The 22,265-nt window shown below is 43.8% G+C and overlaps 1 protein-coding gene across 12 annotated transcripts; it reads left to right on the plus strand.

Moving 5' to 3' along the window:
- Nucleotides 1-1,942: 1,942 nt before the first annotated feature.
- Nucleotides 1,943-20,785, plus strand: HNRNPF (heterogeneous nuclear ribonucleoprotein F). Of its 12 annotated transcripts, none has more exons than XM_074337307.2 (6): nucleotides 1,943-2,022; nucleotides 2,343-2,408; nucleotides 12,309-12,779; nucleotides 13,200-13,333; nucleotides 14,652-14,716; nucleotides 18,893-20,785. In XM_074337307.2, the coding sequence occupies exon 6, from the start codon at nucleotides 18,942-18,944 to the stop codon at nucleotides 20,190-20,192; it is 1,251 nt and encodes a 416-aa protein (XP_074193408.2). In that variant the 5' UTR covers nucleotides 1,943-2,022; nucleotides 2,343-2,408; nucleotides 12,309-12,779; nucleotides 13,200-13,333; nucleotides 14,652-14,716; nucleotides 18,893-18,941; the 3' UTR covers nucleotides 20,193-20,785. The 12 variants fall into 12 exon arrangements, with proteins under 12 accessions (XP_074193408.2, XP_074193404.2, XP_019573981.2 ...); XM_074337303.2 differs by having other exon boundaries at nucleotides 12,309-12,467; XM_019718422.3 differs by lacking the exon at nucleotides 14,652-14,716 and having other exon boundaries at nucleotides 12,309-12,467.
- The last annotated feature ends 1,480 nt before the right edge of the window (nucleotides 20,786-22,265 follow it).

Here is a 22,265-nt window from a genome sequence, read left to right on the forward strand (position 1 = left end):
CCTGAAGGTACCCTGGCTGTGCCCAGGAAGTCGGGCTGTTCCCAGAGAGAGTAGAGCCCTGGCTGAGTCCAGGAAGTTTGGCTGAGCCCTGAAGGTACCCTGGCTGTGCCCAGGAAGTCGGGCTGTTCCCAGAGAGTGGCAGTGCCCTGAGAGCCCTGGCTGTGTCCAGGAAGTGTGGCTGTGGCAGTGCCCTGAGAGCCCTGGCTGTGTCCAGGAAGTGTGGCTGTGCCCACAGAGAGTGGCAGTGCCCTGAAAGCCCTGGCTGTGTCCAGGAAGTGTGGCTGTTCCCAGAGAAAGTGGCAGCGCCCTGAGAAATCCTAGCTGTGCCCGGGGAAACTAGTGGTACCCTAAGAAGTCCAGGAAGTCTGGCTGTGCCCAGGAGTACTGGTGGTGCCCTGAGAAACCCTGGCTGTGTCCGGGAAGACAGGTGGTACCCTAAGAAGTCCAGGAAGTCTGGCAGTGCCCAGGAGTACTGGTGGTGCCCTGAGAAACCCTGGCTGTGTCCGGGAAGACAGGTGGTACCCTAAGAAGTCCAGGAAGTCTGGCAGTGCCCAGGAGTACTGGTGGTGCCCTGAGAAACCCTGGCTGTGCCCAGAGAGCCTGGCTGTGTCCAGGATATTGCATTCACCCCCAGGCTCCTTGCACAGGTCCCCTCGCGGAAGACGCTTGTCGCGTAGATTGTGAGGCGAGAGCCTGTAGGGGTGGAGTGTGGGGGCGGAGCCCCAGAGAGTAGTTTCCAGGCTCTCGGCCTCACATAGACAGGTGCTGGCTCAGGTAGTAAATGGCCAACTGTGATTGCATGGCCATCAGCTGTGGCTAGTTGGCCGTCAGCTGTAACCAGTGAGCCATTGGCCACAATATAACTGCTGTGGCTACGCTAGGAGAGAGGAGAGAAGGAGAGAAGAAGGATGGGGCTAGCAAGAAGATGGCGGCTGGGCTGGCAAGCGTGGATGGCGGTTTGCGGACAGTGTGTATCCAGCCTCCAGTGAGAGTATAGTGCCGCCAGAGAGAATATAGTGGTATGACTCCCCTACCTATGGCTCCGTGGGTGTTCCTTTTTGGCCTCACCATATCCTGCGTTCTTGTATGGGGAGCGGGACCAGAGACCCTGCAGGCCTCCCCGCACGACACCAACTGAGCCATGGGGGGGGGGGGGGGCGCAGCTCAGCTCATGGTGCCGTGTTCAATCTTAGTTGCAGAGGGTGGAGACCACCATCCCTTGCAGGACTGGAGGAGTTGAACCCGCAACCTTGTGGTTGAGAGCCCACTGGCCCATGTGGGAATCGAACCCCCGTAGCCTTAGAAGTTAGGAGCACGGAGCTCCAACAGCCTGAGCCACCAGGCCGGCTCCTATTTTTTTCTTCTTTATGAAGACTTCCCAAAAACAAAATGATAATAATTATTGCCTCTAGAACACATCAAGAAAATCTGCTCCACTGTCTCAGGCTGTAGACATCCATTTCCAGCCAGCGGGTAGGCTCAGGTACTAACTGAAAACCGTGCATTCCCCCTGAGTCTTGAGTCACCTTCAAAGGCTTTGGGACTTCTTAGCCCAAGTGATAGTCACATGAGCAACCTCAGTCAACCTATTAATTCCTCCCTGAAGCCTGCCCTCCGAACCTCCTTTATCCGTCTCTGCTGTTCCGTTTCCTCTTTCTTCCTCCGCAGGAAACGACTCTCATTTACTTCTCTCATGCTGGTCTTTAACCCATGCATCCTTGGGCTCACTGTTTGGGGGCCTCCCCCAGTCAGTAACTTAAGGAGCAGTAGGCAAACGCATTCGTCAGCTGAGCCAGGCTTGCGCACGACCCGCCGCTACCCTTGGTGCACCCTCCCCTCCCTAGGCTCCGGCTCCGCCCCCATCCGGCTGACCAATCCCCAGCTCCGCTCAGAGCGCGTCACAATGGCGGCCCTGCAGGACCGCCCCCGGACGCCTGCCGCGAAGGCCACGCCCCGCCACGGTCTTTGCGTCCTTCCGGTTCTGTGGTGGAAGTAGGACTGCGTCTGGTCCTCCTGGAAAAGGTGGGGTTCAATGGGGAAACCGACCCTCCGTCGCGCGGGCAGCCAGAAGCGAGGTGGGGGCGCGGGCTCCCGGGGCCGCTGCTCCCGGGTGCTGGGGCGCAGAGCCGAGCGGGGACAGGCACACCGAGAGCAGCAGCGCTTCCCTAAGCGCCGCGTGCGCACGGCGGGCGGGAGTTGTGGGCACCGGCCCGCCGCGCGCCTGACCTCCTCCCCCAAGCCCCGCCCAGGGCGCGCTGCCAGGGGTTTCCATGGTGATGGTAAACAAGCCTCAACTGCTTCAGTTACAACTGCCAAGTCTCCCGCGTTCTACCCTCCTCTAGGTGTTCAGCGACGACCAAGGTGCCGGGTGTGAAGAAGAGCGGGAGCGTGGAGACTCGGAGCCCGAGGTGAGGGGCGGGACGGGCGGAATCTCCGAGGCCAATAGCCGCACACCGGGGACTGGGCGCCCTCGAGGTAGTGGCGGCGGGGCTGAGAATTGGGTTTGTCCCAGATGAGCTTGAGGTCGAGGGCCTTACATTCGGGGACTAAATCTCAGGGCTGAGATTTGGGGTCCGAAGACGACGGGCCCACGGCGAGGAAGGGAAAGAGGGCCTCGTGCGGAGCCCAAGCGCCTCTGCTAGGAATAAGGGGAGAGCACCGGGTGACCGTCGGAGAGGGAATTCGTTTAAAAATGAAAGGAGTCCCTCCACGTGGCTGGAAGCGCCGGGGAGTTGCGCAGGACTGGTTGGTAACTGACTCCTCCCCCTCCCACGTTCCCGCTCGCCCGGCCTCCACTTTCGGCCTTTGCGGCCTTTCTTCCTTTTGGTGCGGCGTGTGTGCTCTGAGCGTTTGTCTGCGTCTGTCTCCTGCTCTGAGAGGTATGTGTCTGCATTTTGGCCGAAACTCTAGTTCTTATTATCTTTGCCTGTTGACCACACTTCTGCTGAGCGAGGTTGATTATTTAGTCGTTTCTTTTTTTCTTGTCTTGTACATCTTTGTATCATTGAATATATTTGGTGGTTCTTGACTGCGCCTAAGAAACTTACGGACGCTGTAGGCTCTCGCACGGCGCCCTATGCTTCCCCTGTCTTGCGTGGTTCACCGAAGGTGGCGCCGGCGGCCTGGGTGACGCCGCGCCAGTCGCGTGGACCCGACCTACCCTGGTCTTTAATAGAAACGGTTGGGAAGCCACAAGCCGGGGAGAGCCCCCTTCCCAGGGCACTTAGGAGACTGCCTTCCTGCGTCCCGTTGATCCCGCGGGGTCCCTTCGCGGCAGTTTCCTTCCCCTGGAGGCCCGAGGACGAAAGAACGTGCTTAACTATTTTTCACAACTGTTTGCAGGGTGCCGGGGGCTCCCTGCCATTGCAGGCTGGGGTGTGGGGGGGGTGAAGAGAGAGGAACCCGCGAGCGGCTGCGCGCTGAAGGGACCGTGAGGCGGCGGCAGCTTCCGGGAACCGCGCGGGTCGGCGGAGGGTAGAGGAAGGAGATCCGAGGCGCCTGAGCTTAGGGGCGGCCCTTGTGCGTCCTAAACCTGGTGGAGCAGGGAGAGTTTTGAATGCTGAAATCTTTTAATTCACAACCCATCGAAACTACCGATCTTAATGTAATTCTCACTATTTCAGTCACGTTTTTAAAAGTTTACTATCTGTTTCTGAATTTCTAGTAATGAAGATACCTTGGGCTCTCTGGTTAGACAAAACATATTAGGATCTATCGGTGGAAAGTGATGTTTTCAGTGCTAATTTCTAGACGAGACTGCTTGTCACTGATGTTAAACGAGTCCATTCTTTGTCTTGGGGATCTCATGTTCCTGTCTGCATTTCTGTAAATTGAGTAGGTTTGTTATTTCCATGTTATGGTCTTTTTGTTTTTAGCTTTTTTTTTTTATTTTAGTAACATTCTTTTTGTAGTATTTGCTTTTATTACCTTTTTAAACTGACAAGTGACTGGTTTTCACTTGAGTATTATTACAAAGCTCCCATTAAACAAAATATTTAAGTAAAAATGTGAATCGACTTAAGGGCAAAGAGTGATTCAACAGGACAGTTAGTCCTTGTATAGGAGGGCCAAAACTGAAGGATCGTGTGGAGGCACACGGTGCCCATCAGCAGAGGTGTCTGGAGAGACTGCAGAATTGGGAGGGTTTCCCCCTTCCACGGAGGTAACTTCCCAAAAACTTCCCCTCCCCAGTGTGAGCTCTAGCTCTCAGGTTCTTTGTAGAACCACATTAATTGACCCTTACTGGGTTCGGCACAGAGTTAGGTGTTTTACAACATTTTCTTAACCACATGCTCATAACCAGGCTATAAGGGGGGGTATTGCTTTTATATCCCCCATTTTACAGATGAGAAAATGGAGGCTGGGAGACAAGACAATTTCCCAGTGACACAGCTGGGACTAGCACTCAGGTCTTTTTGACAGGAACAGCCCTCTCCTGCCAGGGCCCCTGCCGCAACCTGGTTGCCCTGAAACAGGGTTCTTGTGGAAGACAAAAGGCAGGGCAGAAGGAGAACCAGGCTCAGCTAAGACCAGCCTGGTTTGTTTTACAGCACGTTCCAGACATAAGATTTTTATCCATAAATATTTCAGTTTGTATTTCTAAGGACCTTTAAAATATAATCACAATATCATCACACCTAAAGAAATAATAATTCTTTGATATCAACAAATACCCAGTGTTCAAATATACCTGATTGTTTAATAAAGTATTTTTATACAGCTGGTTGGTTTGAATTGGGATCCAAATAAGGTTGCACCTTAATATTTGGTAGATTATATCTTTTTAAGTTATGTTTTAATACAGAGTAGTTCTGTCCAATAGAAATGAAATGCAAGCCACATAGGTAATTTTACGTTTTCTAATAGTAAAAAAAAAAAAAAAAAGATGCAATTCACTTTAATAATTTACTTTAACCTAATGTAGATCCAAAATATCATTCATGATGTAAATTTTTAAATTATCTTTAATTTTTTTTTAAACTAAGCTTTCAAAATCCAGTGTGTACTTTATATTGACAGCACATATCAATTTGTACCAGCCATTTCAAATATGACAAGTGGCTATCTTATTAGTAAACATCAAGAGGTTCTCTGCTCTTAAAAGATTCTTTGTTGAACAAATCAAGTTTTGTGTCATGTAGAATTCCTTCCTTACTCTGGGTTTTTCTGATTGCATTCCTATGGTGGTGTTTGAATCTCTGTACTCTGTCTGCATTTCCTGTAAAACGGTATTTACCTCTAAAGGCTGTTCTGATTCTGTTGAGATTTTTTGTGGAAATAACTTCATTTGAGGGACTGTGTACTCCTGCCAGAGGGCACATATTGGTTGGCAGTTTCCCCTTTCTGATCTTAGCAGGCTTTGGTGATCATTCCCTAGATCCATTGTTTTGTTAATGGTTTCCAAATTAGTTTATATTTTAAATATTCTTTCTCATTTATTAGCAGGAATACTTATATAAAGAAATTGCTTCGTTAATCATTTGATTACTCTAAAATGTACTTTATAAAAGGCAGGTTACGTTTCTTTTTAGTCCTTATGTTTATCAATATCCAGCATTATGAATTGAATTCCTAGCATGTGCCAAAGACAATTTTTAGGATATCATTATGAAGTCATTGATTTTAAAATATAGGGTGTATTTTAATGTAGGTTTTATTCTCTTTGATGCTCAAATTATCCACTTTTTGGCCAGTGGGAGACCTTCGTATTGCTTCCTTAGTTTAAGGTATAATACTTCATTAAATGGATCCACAAAAGTTGATTCAACTGGACCTCTAGTGATGGGCAATTGGGTTGTTTCTAGTTTTTTCCTACTAGGAAGTGCTGCAGTGAATAGCCTTTGCAGGTGTTTTTTTCCCTGTTTTGACGAACAGGGGTTGAACCATTTAATATTTCCACAAACAGTATTTGAGAGAGTCTGCTTATTATCTACAACTTTGTCAAGGGAATGTGTTTGCAAACTTTTATATAGATATTTTAAATGTCATTTCATTTAAAATTTTAGTTTATCTTATATAGGTGAGCTTGAGCATCTTTTTATGTTTAAGAGCATTTCTTTTTCTGTCAACTGTCCATACCTCTTTTTGGATTGTTGGACATTTTGTCTCTTTAGTTCTTATACTTGGGAATTAAATTACAAATATCTTTCCTATTTTATCATTTGGTATTTTTGCTTAGCTTATGGTGGTTTTAGTCATGCATGCATTTTCCCAAGTTCTGGTTTTTGTGTCATGGTCAGGAAAATTCCCACTCTCAGATGATAGAGGAATTCATCTGTTTTCTACTTTTATTATTTAGGATATTTCTTAGCATTTCTCACAAAATATGAAATATTCTTAGTTAACATTTTGCCTTCATTAATATGTCAGTGCGACAAATTGCAGTGATGATTATCTACAGTTGCATTCCTGGAATAAACCCAACTTGGTCATCGTGTGTTACTGCTTTGTGTATTACTGGATTTGGCTGGCTAACATTTATTTTAGGATTTTTCCCCCTGAGTTTTTATGAGTGAAAGTAGCCTGTGAAACTTTGGGCAAAAGTAACTGCGGCTTAAAAGGTTAAAAATAATTGCAAAACACGGCAATTACTTTTGCACCAACCTAATAATTCTAAAACTCTTGGAAATGGAAAATCAATTCCAGATTGTTGTAGATCAAATGTAAAAATGCAGTTGCAAACAACAGGGCTTCATAAGTAAAAAAATAAAAATAAAAATGTGGCCTTGGACTAGGAAATTGTTTTTATTAATAAACAGGACATAAAAGCAATATATAAGGGGAAAAATGATAAACTAGAATGAAATATTCTAAACTTCTTTTAGGCTTCCCCTGACAGTGTGCCTCTTTTTCGAAAACTGTCACCTACTAGGAATATTAAAAATTCCTATTTTTATAATTTACATTGTAAAGATGACCATCGCTGACATCTCCATTCTTCATCTTCCCTAGTTGAGATCTCTGTTCTGCTTTACACAGTATTTGTTTAGAATAGTGCTGTCCAATAAAATTATGATATGAATGACAAATTTTCTGTTTATTGAGATATAATTCACATACTATGCAGTTCACCCTTTTAAAGGGTACAATTCAGAGGTTGTTAGTATATTCACAAAATTGTAAAAACAATCACCACTAATTATGGAACATTTTCTTATGTTAAAACACTGTAAGCATTTCTGGGATAAATTCTACTTGGTCATGGTGTATAATGCTTTTTATATGTTTCTGGATTCGGTTAGTAGTTTGTTGAGGAATTTTGCATCTGTATTCATAAGTGATATTAACATGTAGTTAGCCTTTTCTTGTGATAGCAGTCTGGTTTTAGTATCATTGGTCTGCTAGGGCTGCCATAACAAAATACTACAGGCTGAATGGCTTAAACAACAGAAATGGATTCTCTCACAGTTCTCCAGGCCAGAAGTCCTGGATCAAGGTGTCAGCAGGGTTGGTTCCCTCTGAGGGCCATGAAGAAAGAATATGTTCCAGACCCCTCTCCTTGTTTTGTATAGTGGTGTTCTCCCTGTGTCTTCACGTTGTCTTCCCTCTGTGTTTTTCTGTCCTAATTTCCCTTATATAAGAACACCAGTCATATTGGCTCACTCTAATGACCTCATTTTAACTTAATTATCTCCGGAAAGACTCCAAATCCAGTCACATTCTGAGCTACTAGGGATTCAGCATATGAATGTTTGGGACACAATTCAGCCCATAACACGGGAATACTGGCCTTTTAGAATGAGTTGGGAAATTTTTAATATTTCAATTCAGTATATTTTAATATAGTTGGACTAACTCTATACATCCAAAATATTTCAACATGTAATCAATATTTGAAAATTGATTTTACATTCTTGTTTTAATCTTTGCAATTCAGTGTGCATTTTATACTTAGAGCACATCTCATTTTGTACTTGCCATATTTCAAGTGCTCAGTAGCCACATGTGGCTAGTGGCTACCATATTTTTATTCTTTGTACCTAACCCGTTCAGCAGTTTTTCTCTATACTGTAAATTTAGGAGTTTTACCACATACTTGCATTGGGTTGTGTCTTTCTAAAATACCTTTTGGGAACGACACAATTTATCTTAAAGCCACAAAATCTCCTTCCATTCTTTATCTGTTCTCTTGCCTCCATTTTGTGTCTTTTTCTCTTGGAACTTCTGTTATTCACATGTTAATTTCTCTTGTCCCAAGTTATATCTTATGTCCTGCAAATTGTATATCTTTTTCCCCTTACTATTTCTAGTTTTTTTCCCCCTCTGTTTTATTTCTTCAACTTGGTTTTCCAGGCCACAATCCTTTCTTTCAATTCATTACTAACTTTATAAATTTTAAACTCAATTTTTAGTACCGGAAAGATTTTAATTTTGTAGTTGAGTATCTGAAAGTGCTCGCTATTTTTGGTTAAATATTTACGGTTTTGTCTAGCACTTGTTCTCTGCAAACTGCTGTTCTGAGCTGTTGTCTGATGTATGGTATTTCTGGGTGCTGGAGACACTCTCGCGTACATTGTCCACATGTCTTCCCTCCTCTTGGTTTTCTGTTCTCCACTTGGTTTTCTCCACGCCCCCAGGACAGTGTGCTGTGGTCCCAGTGGTGAACACTGAGCATTCTCCACTCCTGTGGCAGCTGTATGGCACCTAACAAGGTGTCAGCTCTCCACAGAACCCCAGGAGGAAGCTCTAGGCCCCCTTAGGGACACCTGGAGGCAGCTGTGGACATGTACTGCCAAAGTCTCCCTGGTGACCATAAGCTGCCCTGCTCCCAGCTCTAGATCTGCTGCTTGCCTACCTAGGGGCTGCTTGCTCCAGAGGAGCGAGTTACAGGAAAGTTGGTAGGAAGACTGTCTTCATAACAGTTGTATTTTCTATAGCAGAATACCGTCCGTTTCCCCCCCCCCCCATTTCTTAGCAAGGCTAGAATCATGTTTTCTGTGGGGAAAGCCTACTAATTAATACAGATGATAAAATTTTCCCCTCAATTGAGAACAGATTTTACCTTTAGCAAAGGAAATCTAATAGCAATTTCTTTTTCATGAAGACCTCACCTGATACATTTTTTGTTCTGTTAACTTTAGATCTTGATTTTTTGAGTCACCTGCAAAATGCAATCAATATAGAACAATAACTGTCCAATACTGTAGAAATGTGGCTAGTCCAAATTGATATGGGCTGTAAGTGTAAAATACACACAGGCTTTTAAGATTTAAAATGAAAAAATGTAAAATTAAAGTTAAAAAACAGCAATGGTTGCTTGTTCTGTTGTATAAAAATTTATCCCTATGTTAATTTTAATACAAGCATTACAGATATAGTTTATCTAACATCACATTATACTTTTTTGCTTTTTAGTTAACACAGCTTTTGCGAAATGAACACTGAGGAAAAACAGTGTATTACTCCCAGACTTAGTTACAATAAGTAAACTAAAGGGCCTGACAGTTAAAACATAATAAACAGCTTTCCTGTTGCTTACAGATCATGATATACACCCTTTGATGGATAAAAATGTAGTGATAGCAATAAACACTTAAAATAATAGTAATGTATTTCATGATCTATCTACAGCTTCTCTCTTTTAAATAGTTTTGTGTATTGAACTTGACATGTGCAAATTAGATCAGAGTTCTCACTCTTCAGGTGCATGAGCCCCTTGACATTTTAGGTACAACAGTATGTGTGGGCGCATTTTTTTTTTTTTTTAATAAGTTGGTCTAGGCCTGCATCATATTATCAAGTGAGTCCCTGGCAGCAAGAAATGTTTAAAAGCTACTAAATTGGGACTTTATAAAATTGGTGGGTTGGAAGAGACTTGAGGTTTTCAATGTAATTTCTAGTAGAGAAGGAAAACACAATAAATAGGGGTCTGGGATTATGACAGGGAATTGCTTCTTCCCCAGAACTCCCAAGTGGAAAACAGACATGAGCAGCAGAAATGATAATCAAATCCTCTTGTGGCTTTAACAAGAACTCAATATAAAGATTAAAAGGATGTACTACAAAATAAAAGTATTTATACAAAGCAACCAACACCAAGCAAACATATCCTGGTAAAGGGTTGCATTTTAAAAATATAAAGAATTTGAACAAGTATTCAGGGGGAATAAGTAGGGTAACATACAAAGGAAAAAAAGAATAATAATTAAACTTAACGCTTTGAAACCTTAGGTGGGGGGTAGGCATTGCTTCCGGTGTATTTAAATGTCACTTTCTCAGAACCCCTATGTAAATTAATCTCCATTTTCTAGTTTTTGGTCATTTCAGGATTTGTCATCAGACCTTTCTTTCATTGGTTTCCCAGTTCACTGTTCTGTGGCCCTAGCACAGTACCTGCATCATGTAAGAGCACAGAATGGCTCTAAGTTTGGTTAATTTTACCTACTGCACATCAACCAAATCCTTTCACATGGGCAATTTCTACCACAGTTTCTGTTGCAGGGTACGATCAGCCTTCCTAAAATTGCCTAATTCCTTCCCATCTCATTTCCATGCATCTGTTCTCACCTTTCATTCTACAGACAGCAGTTACCTTGTTCTGTTGAAAAGCAAAACAATACATTTTGAAACAATTACATGATTTTCCGTTGGCCTTTGAATAACTTCCAAACTACCAAACTAGGCCTTCAAGGCTATAGCTATCTTTCTCGGCCTACCTCCTTTGTTGGGTTCAGCCCTGGCTGCAGGGGTTTTCAGGTGCCTTCTGTCTCAGCACAACAGGCTCTCTGTGTCTTCTGTGTATGTTGTTCCTTTGCTGGCAGGAATCATTATCATGAGTGATCAATTATTAACACTCCTCTTGCTAGTGTCACCAACCAGTTAAGCCAGGAAGGCTCATGTCAAACTACTTAACTGCAACAAATACATTCAAATAAAATAGGTGTGAAAATGCATGCTGGTCATGTAAATTACCAAGAATATATTTTGAGTTAGATTTTAAGAAATGAAATAAATGCTTATGAGGCTGTCAAGGTACCCATTTCTATGTAGATATTTCGAAAAACAAGCCAATTTTGTGGTTTAACTTTTTTCCACAATATTGTTTTACTTCTCTTGAATGTGAGTTTTTAGTGTCTGTTTCTCATTTTCCATGGGATGGCTAGATTTTGAATCCTATCACTCAGGTTCAACAATTACCAATCATGGACAGTTTTTCTCTATATCCTCCATCTACTTCACTCAGATAATTTTGAAGCAAATCCCAGCCATCACACCATTTCATCCACAAATACTTCAAAATGCATTTCTAAAAATTAATTCCTTTATTTTTAAACCTAAGTACAATGCTGTCATATTTAAAATAAATAACAAATTTCTGGTTAATATTCAAGTATCTGTTAACTTCTCATAAATGTTTACCAGTTTGCTTAAATCAAGATGTATTGTGAATCCTTGATAAATCTCTTAAATTTCTTTTATTCAATAAATAGCCCCTTGTTTTTTTCCATTGCAGCTAATTTGCTGAAGGGCTGGCTCATTTGTATTTGTAGTTTCCTACAGTCTAGTCTGGCTTTGCAGACTACATCACCATATTCTTACCTAGTACCTTCTTCCTTCCCTATTAATTCTCTAATTTGGTAGTTATTTCTAGTTTTTTCTCTTAAAAATAATTTAATTACTAAAAGTGTTAAACATATACAAAAGTAAAATAAGGAAACTCTGTATGCCATCACCCACCTTCAGTCATGACATGCATGCTGTTTCATTTGTATTCCCTCTCCTTCCAGATTAGAAACAGATTCTAGACAGCAGATGTCTCTAAATAATGACCCTTTAAAAAAATATTTAAAATTATTTTCATTTATAGTTGACATTACATGATTCAAATAAAATCAAAGCAACATAATCACAAGTAAAATTCAGTCACTGCTCACATTTCTGCAATTGTCTTTTACAGTTTATTCATTTGAATCAGGATTTAAAGGTTCATAAAAATGGAATTACTTGTTAGGTATAAAATTTAAGAATTCCATATTTTAAAATTAATCTTTTAAAAATTATGCAAACCATTTACATGAGTCTATGGTGAAATCTACAAAACAAGGTACTGTATATCCACAAGTTTCCATTCTAAATTCTTCCTGTCTTCAGAGGTGATTTTTTTTTTCTTTTAATTTTACGATTTCTCTTTCCCTGTAAGCCTTGCCGCTACTCCCCACTCTCCTCCCCTCTCCCCCCGCTGGCACTCTGGACTTTTCCCTACCCTGGCACCTTTCCTGAGAACTCGCTTAGAACGGTCTTCCTCGTTGCTTTTCTTCCCTCCTCCCCCCACTTCCTGCCTTGGCCGACCGCGCGGGCCGCACCTGCAGAACGCGTTTCCATTGGTGACATCTTGGCGGGCCTGTCGGTGGCACTTCCTCCTTTACACCCCGTGACCCACGTCCGGCTCGCCGCCCTCCCAGTCACGCGGCCTCTGCCTCCGGGACGCAACCCCGCGCGCCGGCCTTCCGGACTCCGGACCCGTCGTGGTGAGCTGCCGCGAGCGCACGACCCCCACCCGCTCGCCACCCCCTAGGCCGTGGGTGGGGAGCTCTTCCCCAAAACCGCCCAACTCTTTCCCCCCCGCCCCCCGCTGCCCCAGGAACTCTCCCCGCCCCAGGAAGTACCCCCGGCCGGGGAAGCCACCGGACCCCTGCTTGTCCCGGGAACTCTCCCCGGCCTCCCTAGGAAGCCCCCCTCTTAATCGGGAGCTCCGCCCCTACCCCCGTGGCTCTGGGAAGCTCGGCCGAGAACTTCCTCATCCCACCCCCGGCGGGAGAACTCTTTCTCCGGCCGCTCCCGTAAGTGCCCCTACCCGTAGCCTCCCCTCCCGCCGCTCGGTCCGGGAAGCCTTAGCCCCGTGCTTTCTCCCCCGCCCCCATCCCCCCATGAGGCCCAGGGAGCCTCTCTCCTCCCGCCTTCCCCCCCCAACCCCCCCGAACTCGCTCCGCACCGGAAGCGCCCGCTGACCACGCCCAGGCTCGGGTTGGGGCGCCCAGGGGTCCGGCCTTGTCCCCAGCTGGGCGGATAGAGACTGTCGCGGCGCCAAGTGGAGGCGGGGTGAGCTGCTACCCTTGTACCCTGGCCTGGTGGGTCCCAGGAGCTCGGCGTCCGAGACCGCGGCTGCGCTTCCCGCCGAAATCGCTCCGACGCGCCCCTGGTGGCTAGCTGTGCTTCAGCCTCAGACGAACGCGCCGATAGCCAGGCGGTTTCAATTTCAGGTTAATAACAGGAGATGCACCTGGACTTGCCCCGGAGCCCTCTGCATTTTTAAGCATCGGGTCGAATTGGGGTCCTTTGGCTGTAACCCGTGTTCACTTGATGAAAATAGAAATCCGCCCTGCTCCGTTCAGCGGTAAGTCTTACAGCAAAAAAAGTCAACTGCGTGACCTTTGAGGCGGGTTGAGATTTAGCAGAACTTTTTGAGTAATTAAGGTGTCCAGGACAACCTGTTTTTTGCGTGCTGCCAGCTGTAGGTTAAAATTCGTTTACAAATAAGGGTGAAAATGCTCTTCGGTTCTCACTGGAACAGGACTGAAGGAGGGTGAAGCCAGGCTCCCACCAAGTTCTTGATCCCTGAACCTTCGAGAACATGGGAGGTGCGGTTTAAGCCGCCCTGTTTATTGCGCAGATAAACCTAGTCAGTCCGGGCCGCGGAGGCGCACCCAGTTTATCTTGATTGGATCTACCAGTATCCGAACCAAATCCTGTCTAACCAGTTGAGTGATGGAGGAGCGTATTCGGGGTGGCCTCACAGGAGTCCAGGCAGCCTGTTAGAATAGCAGAATATCTCGGCCCCAGACCAAATCTGTCCTTTTAAACTGCAGTACCCTACATTTACACAATGTTTTTCCCCAAATAGCCTCATGTAATAGTCACAGGACTCTAGTAAGAAGGCAGATACTATCTTTAAGACAACGTGTTCAGCGAAATTAACTTTCCCAGGTCTTTGTTTCCAAAACTAGGGAGGTAGCTTAGTTTTCAGACGCATTCCCTGGACTTCACATAGACTAGGTCTTTGGGGGCAGCTTTGTCACTTGGCTGTGGGCGATGGTAGTAATGGTGTTTTTCCTTTTGAAAAGCACGTTTCAACATTTTCTCTTACTCCTCAGTTAATTAAAAGATCAATGTCAGGATACAAAAAGTGAAGTTACCAAGTAAACTGGGAAATAAAGTATTTTTGAGTATCTCCATCCTGCTCCCAGGGATTTTTATAAATTGTAAATTCTGTTAAACGATTTCTCACAAACCTTTCGCTAGACTCCCTTCCAGTGAAGATAGGGTCTCCTATACCTGTGCGCACTGCTGCTCCGTCCTCCCCTTCCCCGGACAGCTCTGGTCTTGCCCCGCCAGCCCTCGATATTTAAATTTTCTTACTGCGATTAAGAGTCCTAACTCGGGAGTTTGAATAGGTCTCATCAGGGCGAGTGGGGGGTTACCCTCTGTGTGCCCTGTGAAAAAGGTAAACCTTTTAAATGCTTGGGCGGGGGGGGGGGGGGGGGGGCGGGGGCGGGTGTGTTCTTGACTCAGGAGTCCTATCCCTGCCTGCCTTCCCGGTATCCCCCAGCCCAGCCCCTCCCCGGGGACTGCCGCCTCCGGCACTGCTGAGTGCTTCGGTCACTCTGCTGAGTACTTCAGCACTGAGGCTGGACGACCATATCGCTCTTTTTTAGGATAATTCGTATCTGCCAGGAGTGTCTCGGACTGTTGGCACCCCCCCCCCCCTTGTTCTTTTAAGGTGAGCTTTTTTTTTTTCTTTTTAAAGTAATTACTTAGTTTATATTTGAATTATTCAAGCGGAAATTTTTCTTAGGAATGTGAAGTAAAAATTTTCATGTTACTTGCTGTAAATCTGACGTTTAGCAGAACTGCAAGACTTTTCTGAGTTTTAGTTAATGTCCTAAGTACTGTAAGTCCACAAAGGATCTAAATGTGTAGAGGATTCTGAGGGCAAGAGTGAGGCTATTGTATAATGTTAGCACCAGAAATTAGGTTTGAATTTCATTCAACGTTCAGAAGAATAAGAAATTAAAAGTCATAGGACTTTAAATGAGAAATCAAAGATAAGAATTTTGGAGTAAAATAAGCAATAAATGTTTAAGTATAGACATGTGTTTTGGGAAAGAATGCTCTTTTTACCTTGCCTTCAAAGAAATCACTTTGTTTTTTGAAACATTTTCTGAAACAACATTTGTGATCTGTACTGTTTTAGGCATTTTATTTTTTAAAGTTTTTGTGTTGCTTAATTACACAATTAATTGTTACATGAAATGTCTTTTTTATGCTTTTTGCATATGTGTTTTTCAGCCTAACCAGGGACGTGTTGAACCCACACACACACTTCACCCTCAGTTAATCCCTTGCTAATCTTTGGGCTGCTTTGCTGGGGGTGGGGTAACAGTGACCAACAGAACAGGCACCGTCTGTCCCTCATAGACTCTCAATGTAGTTTTGAAGACACCTTTTAAACAAATCACAGCAAAAATGCCATGGGAGCATAGAACTATAAGATTTAGTTTGTTAAAGGGGAAGCTCTTTTGGAAAAGTGGAATATTTGACCTGAGACCTTAAGGATTAGTAGGATTTAGCTAGACAGAAGGTTGAGTGGAATATACTTGGAAAGAGAATTAACACGTATCAAAGGGAGCAGAGAGCCTGGCACATTCCAGACACAGGAAAAAACAGGTTTAAAATTGGGATGGGGGCTAGATAGTGTGTTGCAATGCTTGAGCACCCCTTAGCCCTGTGGTTTGTGTAACATCAGTGGGAAGCTGCCAAGGACTTGGAACAGGAGTCACATCAGATCACCTTAAAAGAGCACTTCAATTGCTGATTGGGTTGCAATAGGGCTAACTATTAAGCTTGGAGAAATTGAAGATCCAAGTATCCTGTAATGGGCTTTTCGTATGGGAAGTAAAAGGTAATAAAAGGGCAATGCAGAAAGTAAATGACAATTAGATAATTCGGATCACAAAGAAAGGAATTAGTGAGCTCATACTTTGCCATGCAGTGCACTGGGGCCGAGTACAGAGCTGTGAGAAGCCTTGATTGTTGAAGTCCAGAGTTACTGAGTAAGGGTTGGGAGTGTGGTTAGGGTGGAGAATGGCACCACCTGGGAGAGAGGACAGATTTCATTGAATTTGAGTCCTTGGGAGAAGTTCAAGGATTACTTTAGTTTCCTTCTAGAGCCTCTTGACAGGTAAGGCCATTTATGCTGCAACCAAGGTGCTATAGAAGTTTCAGAGTAAAAGGCTTCGTTCGTTTATGGTACTTGGGGAGCTGTGGAGTAAAGTTCTGTATACCATTCTGGGTTCAAGGAGCCTAAGGCTGGGGACGGGTGTCTTGAGTGCAGTACTAGTTGTGGAGATGAGAGATCGGATGAGGCTGCATAGTAAAGGACAGGGCGCAACCCCAGTGGTTCCCTATAGTTACATATGCAGAGGAAAGTCTCAGGAAAAGGCTGAGAGAGCGTCTAAGGAATTAACAGGAGATAGTTGCACCAGGAACTAAGGGAAGAAAGGATTTTCAGATGGAACAGTTAACTCCTGTAGAAACAAATAAGATGAGGATAAGAAAATACTTGTTCTCTTTCTTGCCGTGGAGGTCCTTGGCAGAGTGAGATTGTGCATTTTCAATGGGAGTGACAATGGAGGACTTTTGAGATTTTAATTGAAAGGGAAAGCAAATTGATATCAGGAAAGATACATATTCCAGGATTAGTTAGAAAAGAGTGGTGATAAAGAATTTGTTGAGGTTGGATGGAGTTGGGACCAGAACAGATTTGTAGATAATGATCTTGGTTGTAAAGACCAGCAACTCCTTGTTTATAAATTCCTAGACTTTGTGGCAATTTCCTTCACGTGGTCCCTATTCTTTGAAGTAGATGATGATCAGAAGTAAGGGAAAATTGGAATATAGGGATTTAGGACAGACGTCTAAGATTTTTGGAAGAGTGGGGGTTGTGGTGGAACTGTATATGGTTGGGGACCCTGATTTTCTACACTAGTCATTCCCAAGTTGGGGTAATTTTACCCACCAGGGAGTGTCGGGAGACATTTTTGGTTGTCACAGCAGGGGAGGAGGATACTACTGGCATCTGGTGGGTAGAGCCCTGGGGTGCTGCCCAACGTCCTGCAGTGCGGGGCCTGCCCTCACAGCAAAGAGTGTCTGGCCCAAAATGTGAACCATTTACCCCCTCTGTTCCACTGAGCCATTCAGTACACCCAGGGAACAGATCTGTGCAGCCCCCGGGACACTTTTTATTGAGTACACAACAATGAAGGAGGAAGTGCATACAAATTGTTGGTTTATTACATAAAATATTTAAATTATGAAAATTATGAGGGGTCAAAATGTAACTTGTCATTAATTTGTTTTCCCTGGTAGTAGTGCAGTTGAGCATTTCATATATTAACAGTTTGCTTTTCCTTTGCTTAAATTTGTCTCTCCATGCTTCCTAATTTTTAAATCGTGGGGGTTTTAAGAAAAATTAGTTTAGGAACTATATATTTGTCTATATTTTGCTCTAATCGTGTAAATACCCCATTCCATCTGGGATGTTTTTGTGATTCATTTGAGTTAAGGTTCTATTTTATCTTTCGCTATTCATGTGCCCATATTTCTTGAAAAGGTATCTGTCTCTGCATCTATTACATTTGATGTAAAATGACAGTTTAATGAAGCATTTAATTTCCATACTTGTGCCCGTTTTGAACATTGATTGACAAAAGTATATTTTTGGCCCTATCAATATTTTTATTGTCTCTGGTATGCGTATATTGCTACCCGATGGCTCAACTCCTATTCTTCTGAAGACTGCCCTTCCACTTGGATTTGACCTTTCTCTTTCAGTATGGACTCTGGGTGCCACGTGCATTTCATGACACCCTATGGGAGGGGCACCTCTCATCCATCTTGTACACGGAGAGGTGTTCATTCCCTTTCTTGGCAGTCTCAACAAAACGTAGCAGTAAGCGTGGGTTTTATGTTAAGCCTTTTATTTATATGTGAACTTGGAAAGCTTATAGTTTGATTTCTGTATTTGCAGTGTGCATAACATTCGGTTGATGGACTTGTCTGCCATGCTGGATATGTCTTCACACTTGGTCTCACACTTAACTCATTTTCTTTGATTTGATAATTTAGGAACAAAATGATCCATAGACCCTGGAATCCATTGTTGTCTTGTATCTTCTCGACAAAGATAACTGATCTCTGGTAACCTAATGTCAAAACATTATTCTATATTGTGGTTCAAAATAATCCGTTCATCACTTATTTTTTACTTCTGTAGTATTTTGCCACAAACAAGCAAATTGATTAAATGTAAGGCTTGTAGTTTAAGAAGAATCTCACAGAGGAGCTCTTAGAAATGAAGTACCAAATTTCATCGTGACAAATATCTGGAGTAAATATGTAACAATATGTTCTAACCTGACTAGTAATTTAGATTTCCCTGTATTCAAGGCACCAAGTTACACCTAATCCTGCCTTTTATTAATACTTTAGCGATACAATAATATACCCCATGTTTTCCTCCAGTTCTGAATTGTCTTACTGTTTCTGAATGTTGCTTCCATTCTTTCATTCTTCCCTTCTACAACTTACACAATTGACTATTTATAGATTTTGACTTACTGACTGAAGCTTCTAGGTCACATATTTTGCTTTTCAAATTTTACTCTCCATTCCGTTTCACCTTTTTTTTTAAGACCTCCTGGTTGGTTCTTTTCAAGTCTGAATACTATGCATATTTTTGGAGAGACCTGGGCTTGAATCTCAGATCAAGTGTACTTGGTGTATTTCAACTTCACTTAGCCTACCTCATCAGTAAAATGGAGAAAACTGTATTTACTGCATAATCTTGTTACACATACTAAAGGGAAAATTACGTAGTTTTTTGCTTTCTTTTCAGCCACCAAGGCAGCAGCTGACTTGTTTGAAGTCTGCCCTGTCAAGTGTCCATGATGCTGGGCCCCGAGGGAGGTGAAGGCTTTGTGGTCAAGCTCCGTGGCCTGCCCTGGTCCTGCTCTATTGAGGATGTGCAGAATTTCCTCTCCGGCTGCATAATTCATGGTGGGGCCGCAGGCATCCATTTCATCTACACTAGAGAAGGCAGGCAGAGTGGGGAGGCTTTTGTTGAACTTGAATCAGAAGATGATGTGAAAATGGCCCTTAAAAAAGACCGGGAAAGCATGGGACACCGGTACATTGAGGTGTTCAAGTCCCACAGAACCGAAATGGATTGGGTGTTGAAGCACAGCGGCCCAAACAGTGCTGACACCGCCAACGATGGTTTCGTGCGGCTTCGAGGACTCCCATTTGGATGCACCAAGGAGGAGATTATTCAGTTCTTCTCGGGGTTGGAAATCGTGCCAAACGGGATCACCTTGCCTGTGGACCCTGAGGGCAAGATTACAGGGGAAGCTTTTGTGCAGTTTGCCTCCCAGGAGTTAGCTGAGAAGGCTCTAGGGAAGCACAAGGAGAGAATAGGCCACAGGTATATTGAAGTGTTCAAGAGCAGTCAGGAAGAAGTTAGGTCATACTCGGATCCTCCTCTGAAGTTCATGTCTGTACAGCGTCCAGGGCCCTATGACCGTCCTGGCACTGCCAGGAGGTATATTGGCATTGTCAAGCAGGCAGGCCTGGAGAGGATGAGGTCCGGTGCTTACGGTGCAGGCTACGGGGGCTATGAGGAGTACAGCGGCCTCGGCGATGGCTATGGCTTCACCACCGACCTGTTCGGAAGAGACCTCAGTTACTGTCTCTCAGGGATGTATGACCACAGATATGGAGATGGTGAGTTCACTGTCCAGAGCACCACTGGACACTGCGTCCACATGAGGGGGCTGCCATACAAAGCCACAGAGAATGACATTTACAACTTCTTCTCTCCACTCAACCCTGTGAGAGTCCATATTGAGATTGGCCCGGACGGAAGAGTGACAGGTGAAGCTGATGTTGAGTTTGCCACTCACGAAGAAGCTGTGGCAGCTATGTCCAAAGACAGGGCCAACATGCAACATAGATACATAGAACTTTTCTTGAATTCCACAACAGCAGCTAGCAATGGGGCATATAGCAGCCAGATGATTCAGGGCATGGGGGTGTCGGCCCAGTCCACTGCCCAGTACAGTGGCCTCGAGAGCCAGTCTGTGAGTGGCTGTTATGGGGCTGGCTACAGTGGCCAGAACAACATGGCTGGATATGACTAGTTTTGTAGGAGCATTTGAGTTGCAAATTTTCACAGGCAGCCAACAAGCAGTGAAAAGCAGTTAGAAGCTGTGGGACCCATTTTGCACCACGAGTTTGTGAAATCTGGATTAAAATATTACCTCTTCAGTGTTTTCTCATGCAAACTTTATTCTAGCATGTGATATGGAGTAAACTAAAACTATTTTCAGCTTTTCTCAATATTTTGGTAGTGTACTTCAGAGTGATGTTATCTGAGTTAAAATAGTTTTAAGTATATCAAACGTAGATCTTTTACACCACATCACCGTGAACACTGGGGAGATGTGCTTTTTGGAAAACTCAAGGTGCTAGATCCCTAATTCAAAGAGGAACATTTCTCATGTTTGTGCATTCTATTTTATTTTCATTTAAAATCTTTTAGGCTAAGTTTAAGCTTTTTAAAAGTTAGTTTTGAAAATTGAGACACATTACTAATACTGTAGGATTGGTGAGGCCTTGACTTAACTTTCTTTGTAAACTGTGATTTCTTTTTGGGTGTATTTTGCTAAGTGAAATTTGTTAAATTTTTTGTTAACTAAATTTTTTTCTTAAAATAAAGACTTTTTCACAATGACTGGAATAGACTATCTGCTCACCAAAAAGTTGCAAAATGGGTGGTTGAAGAGAATTCATATCAATACTATATAAGTCAGATTTTAAAAGTATTAAGTATAAGTGGTGGAAATCGTGACAAGAAACACAACCCAGAAATTGTGAAGATGGAGTCCCACTGGTGGTTCCTCACTTTATGCTGGAGCCACATCGGTTTTTCATAGCTAGAGATTTAGTTTGGAGTGCCGCATACATTGTGAGTCACAAAACCTGAACCTGTGGGTTCAGGTTTTTTAATAGGAAATGTGCTGGTCAAACATTCTTTTTTCACACTTAATGGTTATTTCTGTGAGTACACTCCTGGGTTAGCAGTTGCAGGTTATTGCAGGATACACATAATCTCAACTTTTTGAGACCTGTTTCCAGTTTGTTACTGGAAAATTATCTGCTGCAGCAGTGGAAAGTCACATCCAAATTCCAGGCAGTTCTGCACATGGTATATTACCATCACTTCACTATAACGTGCACTAAATAAAACCAAGACTAATGTGAATGGAGTTTGTTTTTTAAAAACTTGGCTTATATTAGTAATTTTCCCAACCTTGTCTTTTAATAACTAGCGTGCAGCCCACATGCCCTAATTTCTTCACCAGCGTAAGGATCATCATCTGGCATCTTCAACGGACCGGCCTCAGTTACAGAGAAGGGGCTCTGTTGATTAAGCCCCCGAGGGTTTTACTGTTTTAAATAAAAGTACAGTCAGACTCGTCTTGCTCCCTCCTTTCCTGACCTAATTGAGCTATCCTTCCCACTAGTGTTCTGCGTACTCAGCGGCAGCATCACCCAGGAATGCCAGGACACACGGAGCTAGGAATATCCAGAGAAGACTAGAAGGAGAGTTGGGAGGCAGAAGCCATGTTCACAGGGTCTGCCCTTTCTGTTAGCTTCCCCCCACCCCAGTTTTAGGATGCAGTCCTCAGGGAAGGAAGCAAAGACCTTGGTTGTGAGAAAGACCCGGAGAAACCCAGGAAGACACCTAGGAGTGTTAAACTAATGACAGGCTAGGATGCCATGAAAGACCAAAATTGTGCAGGGCAGTAAAGTTTCAAGAACTACACCACCCTGTAAATCTTCAGGGTCCAGTTAGGGAAGGAGTGGGCTCCAGTAAGTCTGGGACAGCAGCAATGGCCCTCCTTACTAGGACTGCCCAGAGGCCTCACGTGAGGTAGGTGATAAGCTGATTTCTGGCCCTCAGTCTGCTCCAAGTCTTACTGTTTGTAGCAGGGATTGGCATGCTGCTTGTATGTGAAATCAACTTGTCACCTGTTTGTGTAAGGCCCATGAGCTGGGTCAATTGGGTAGCAGGGAACCCCAATTAAGGAAAACTTTCCCAGAAAGAGTTCTAATAATAGACCTGTAATGCAGAATATTGTACATAGGGTTTTGTCAAAAAGTTGTGTGGAATTTCAAATTTGCCTTGGCCCAACTGCAGTAAGAAAGGT

This window comes from Rhinolophus sinicus, chromosome 15, assembly GCF_057876585.1.
Source record: "Rhinolophus sinicus isolate RSI-liver-muscle chromosome 15, RSI-T2T, whole genome shotgun sequence".
NCBI lineage: Eukaryota > Metazoa > Chordata > Mammalia > Chiroptera > Rhinolophidae > Rhinolophus > Rhinolophus sinicus.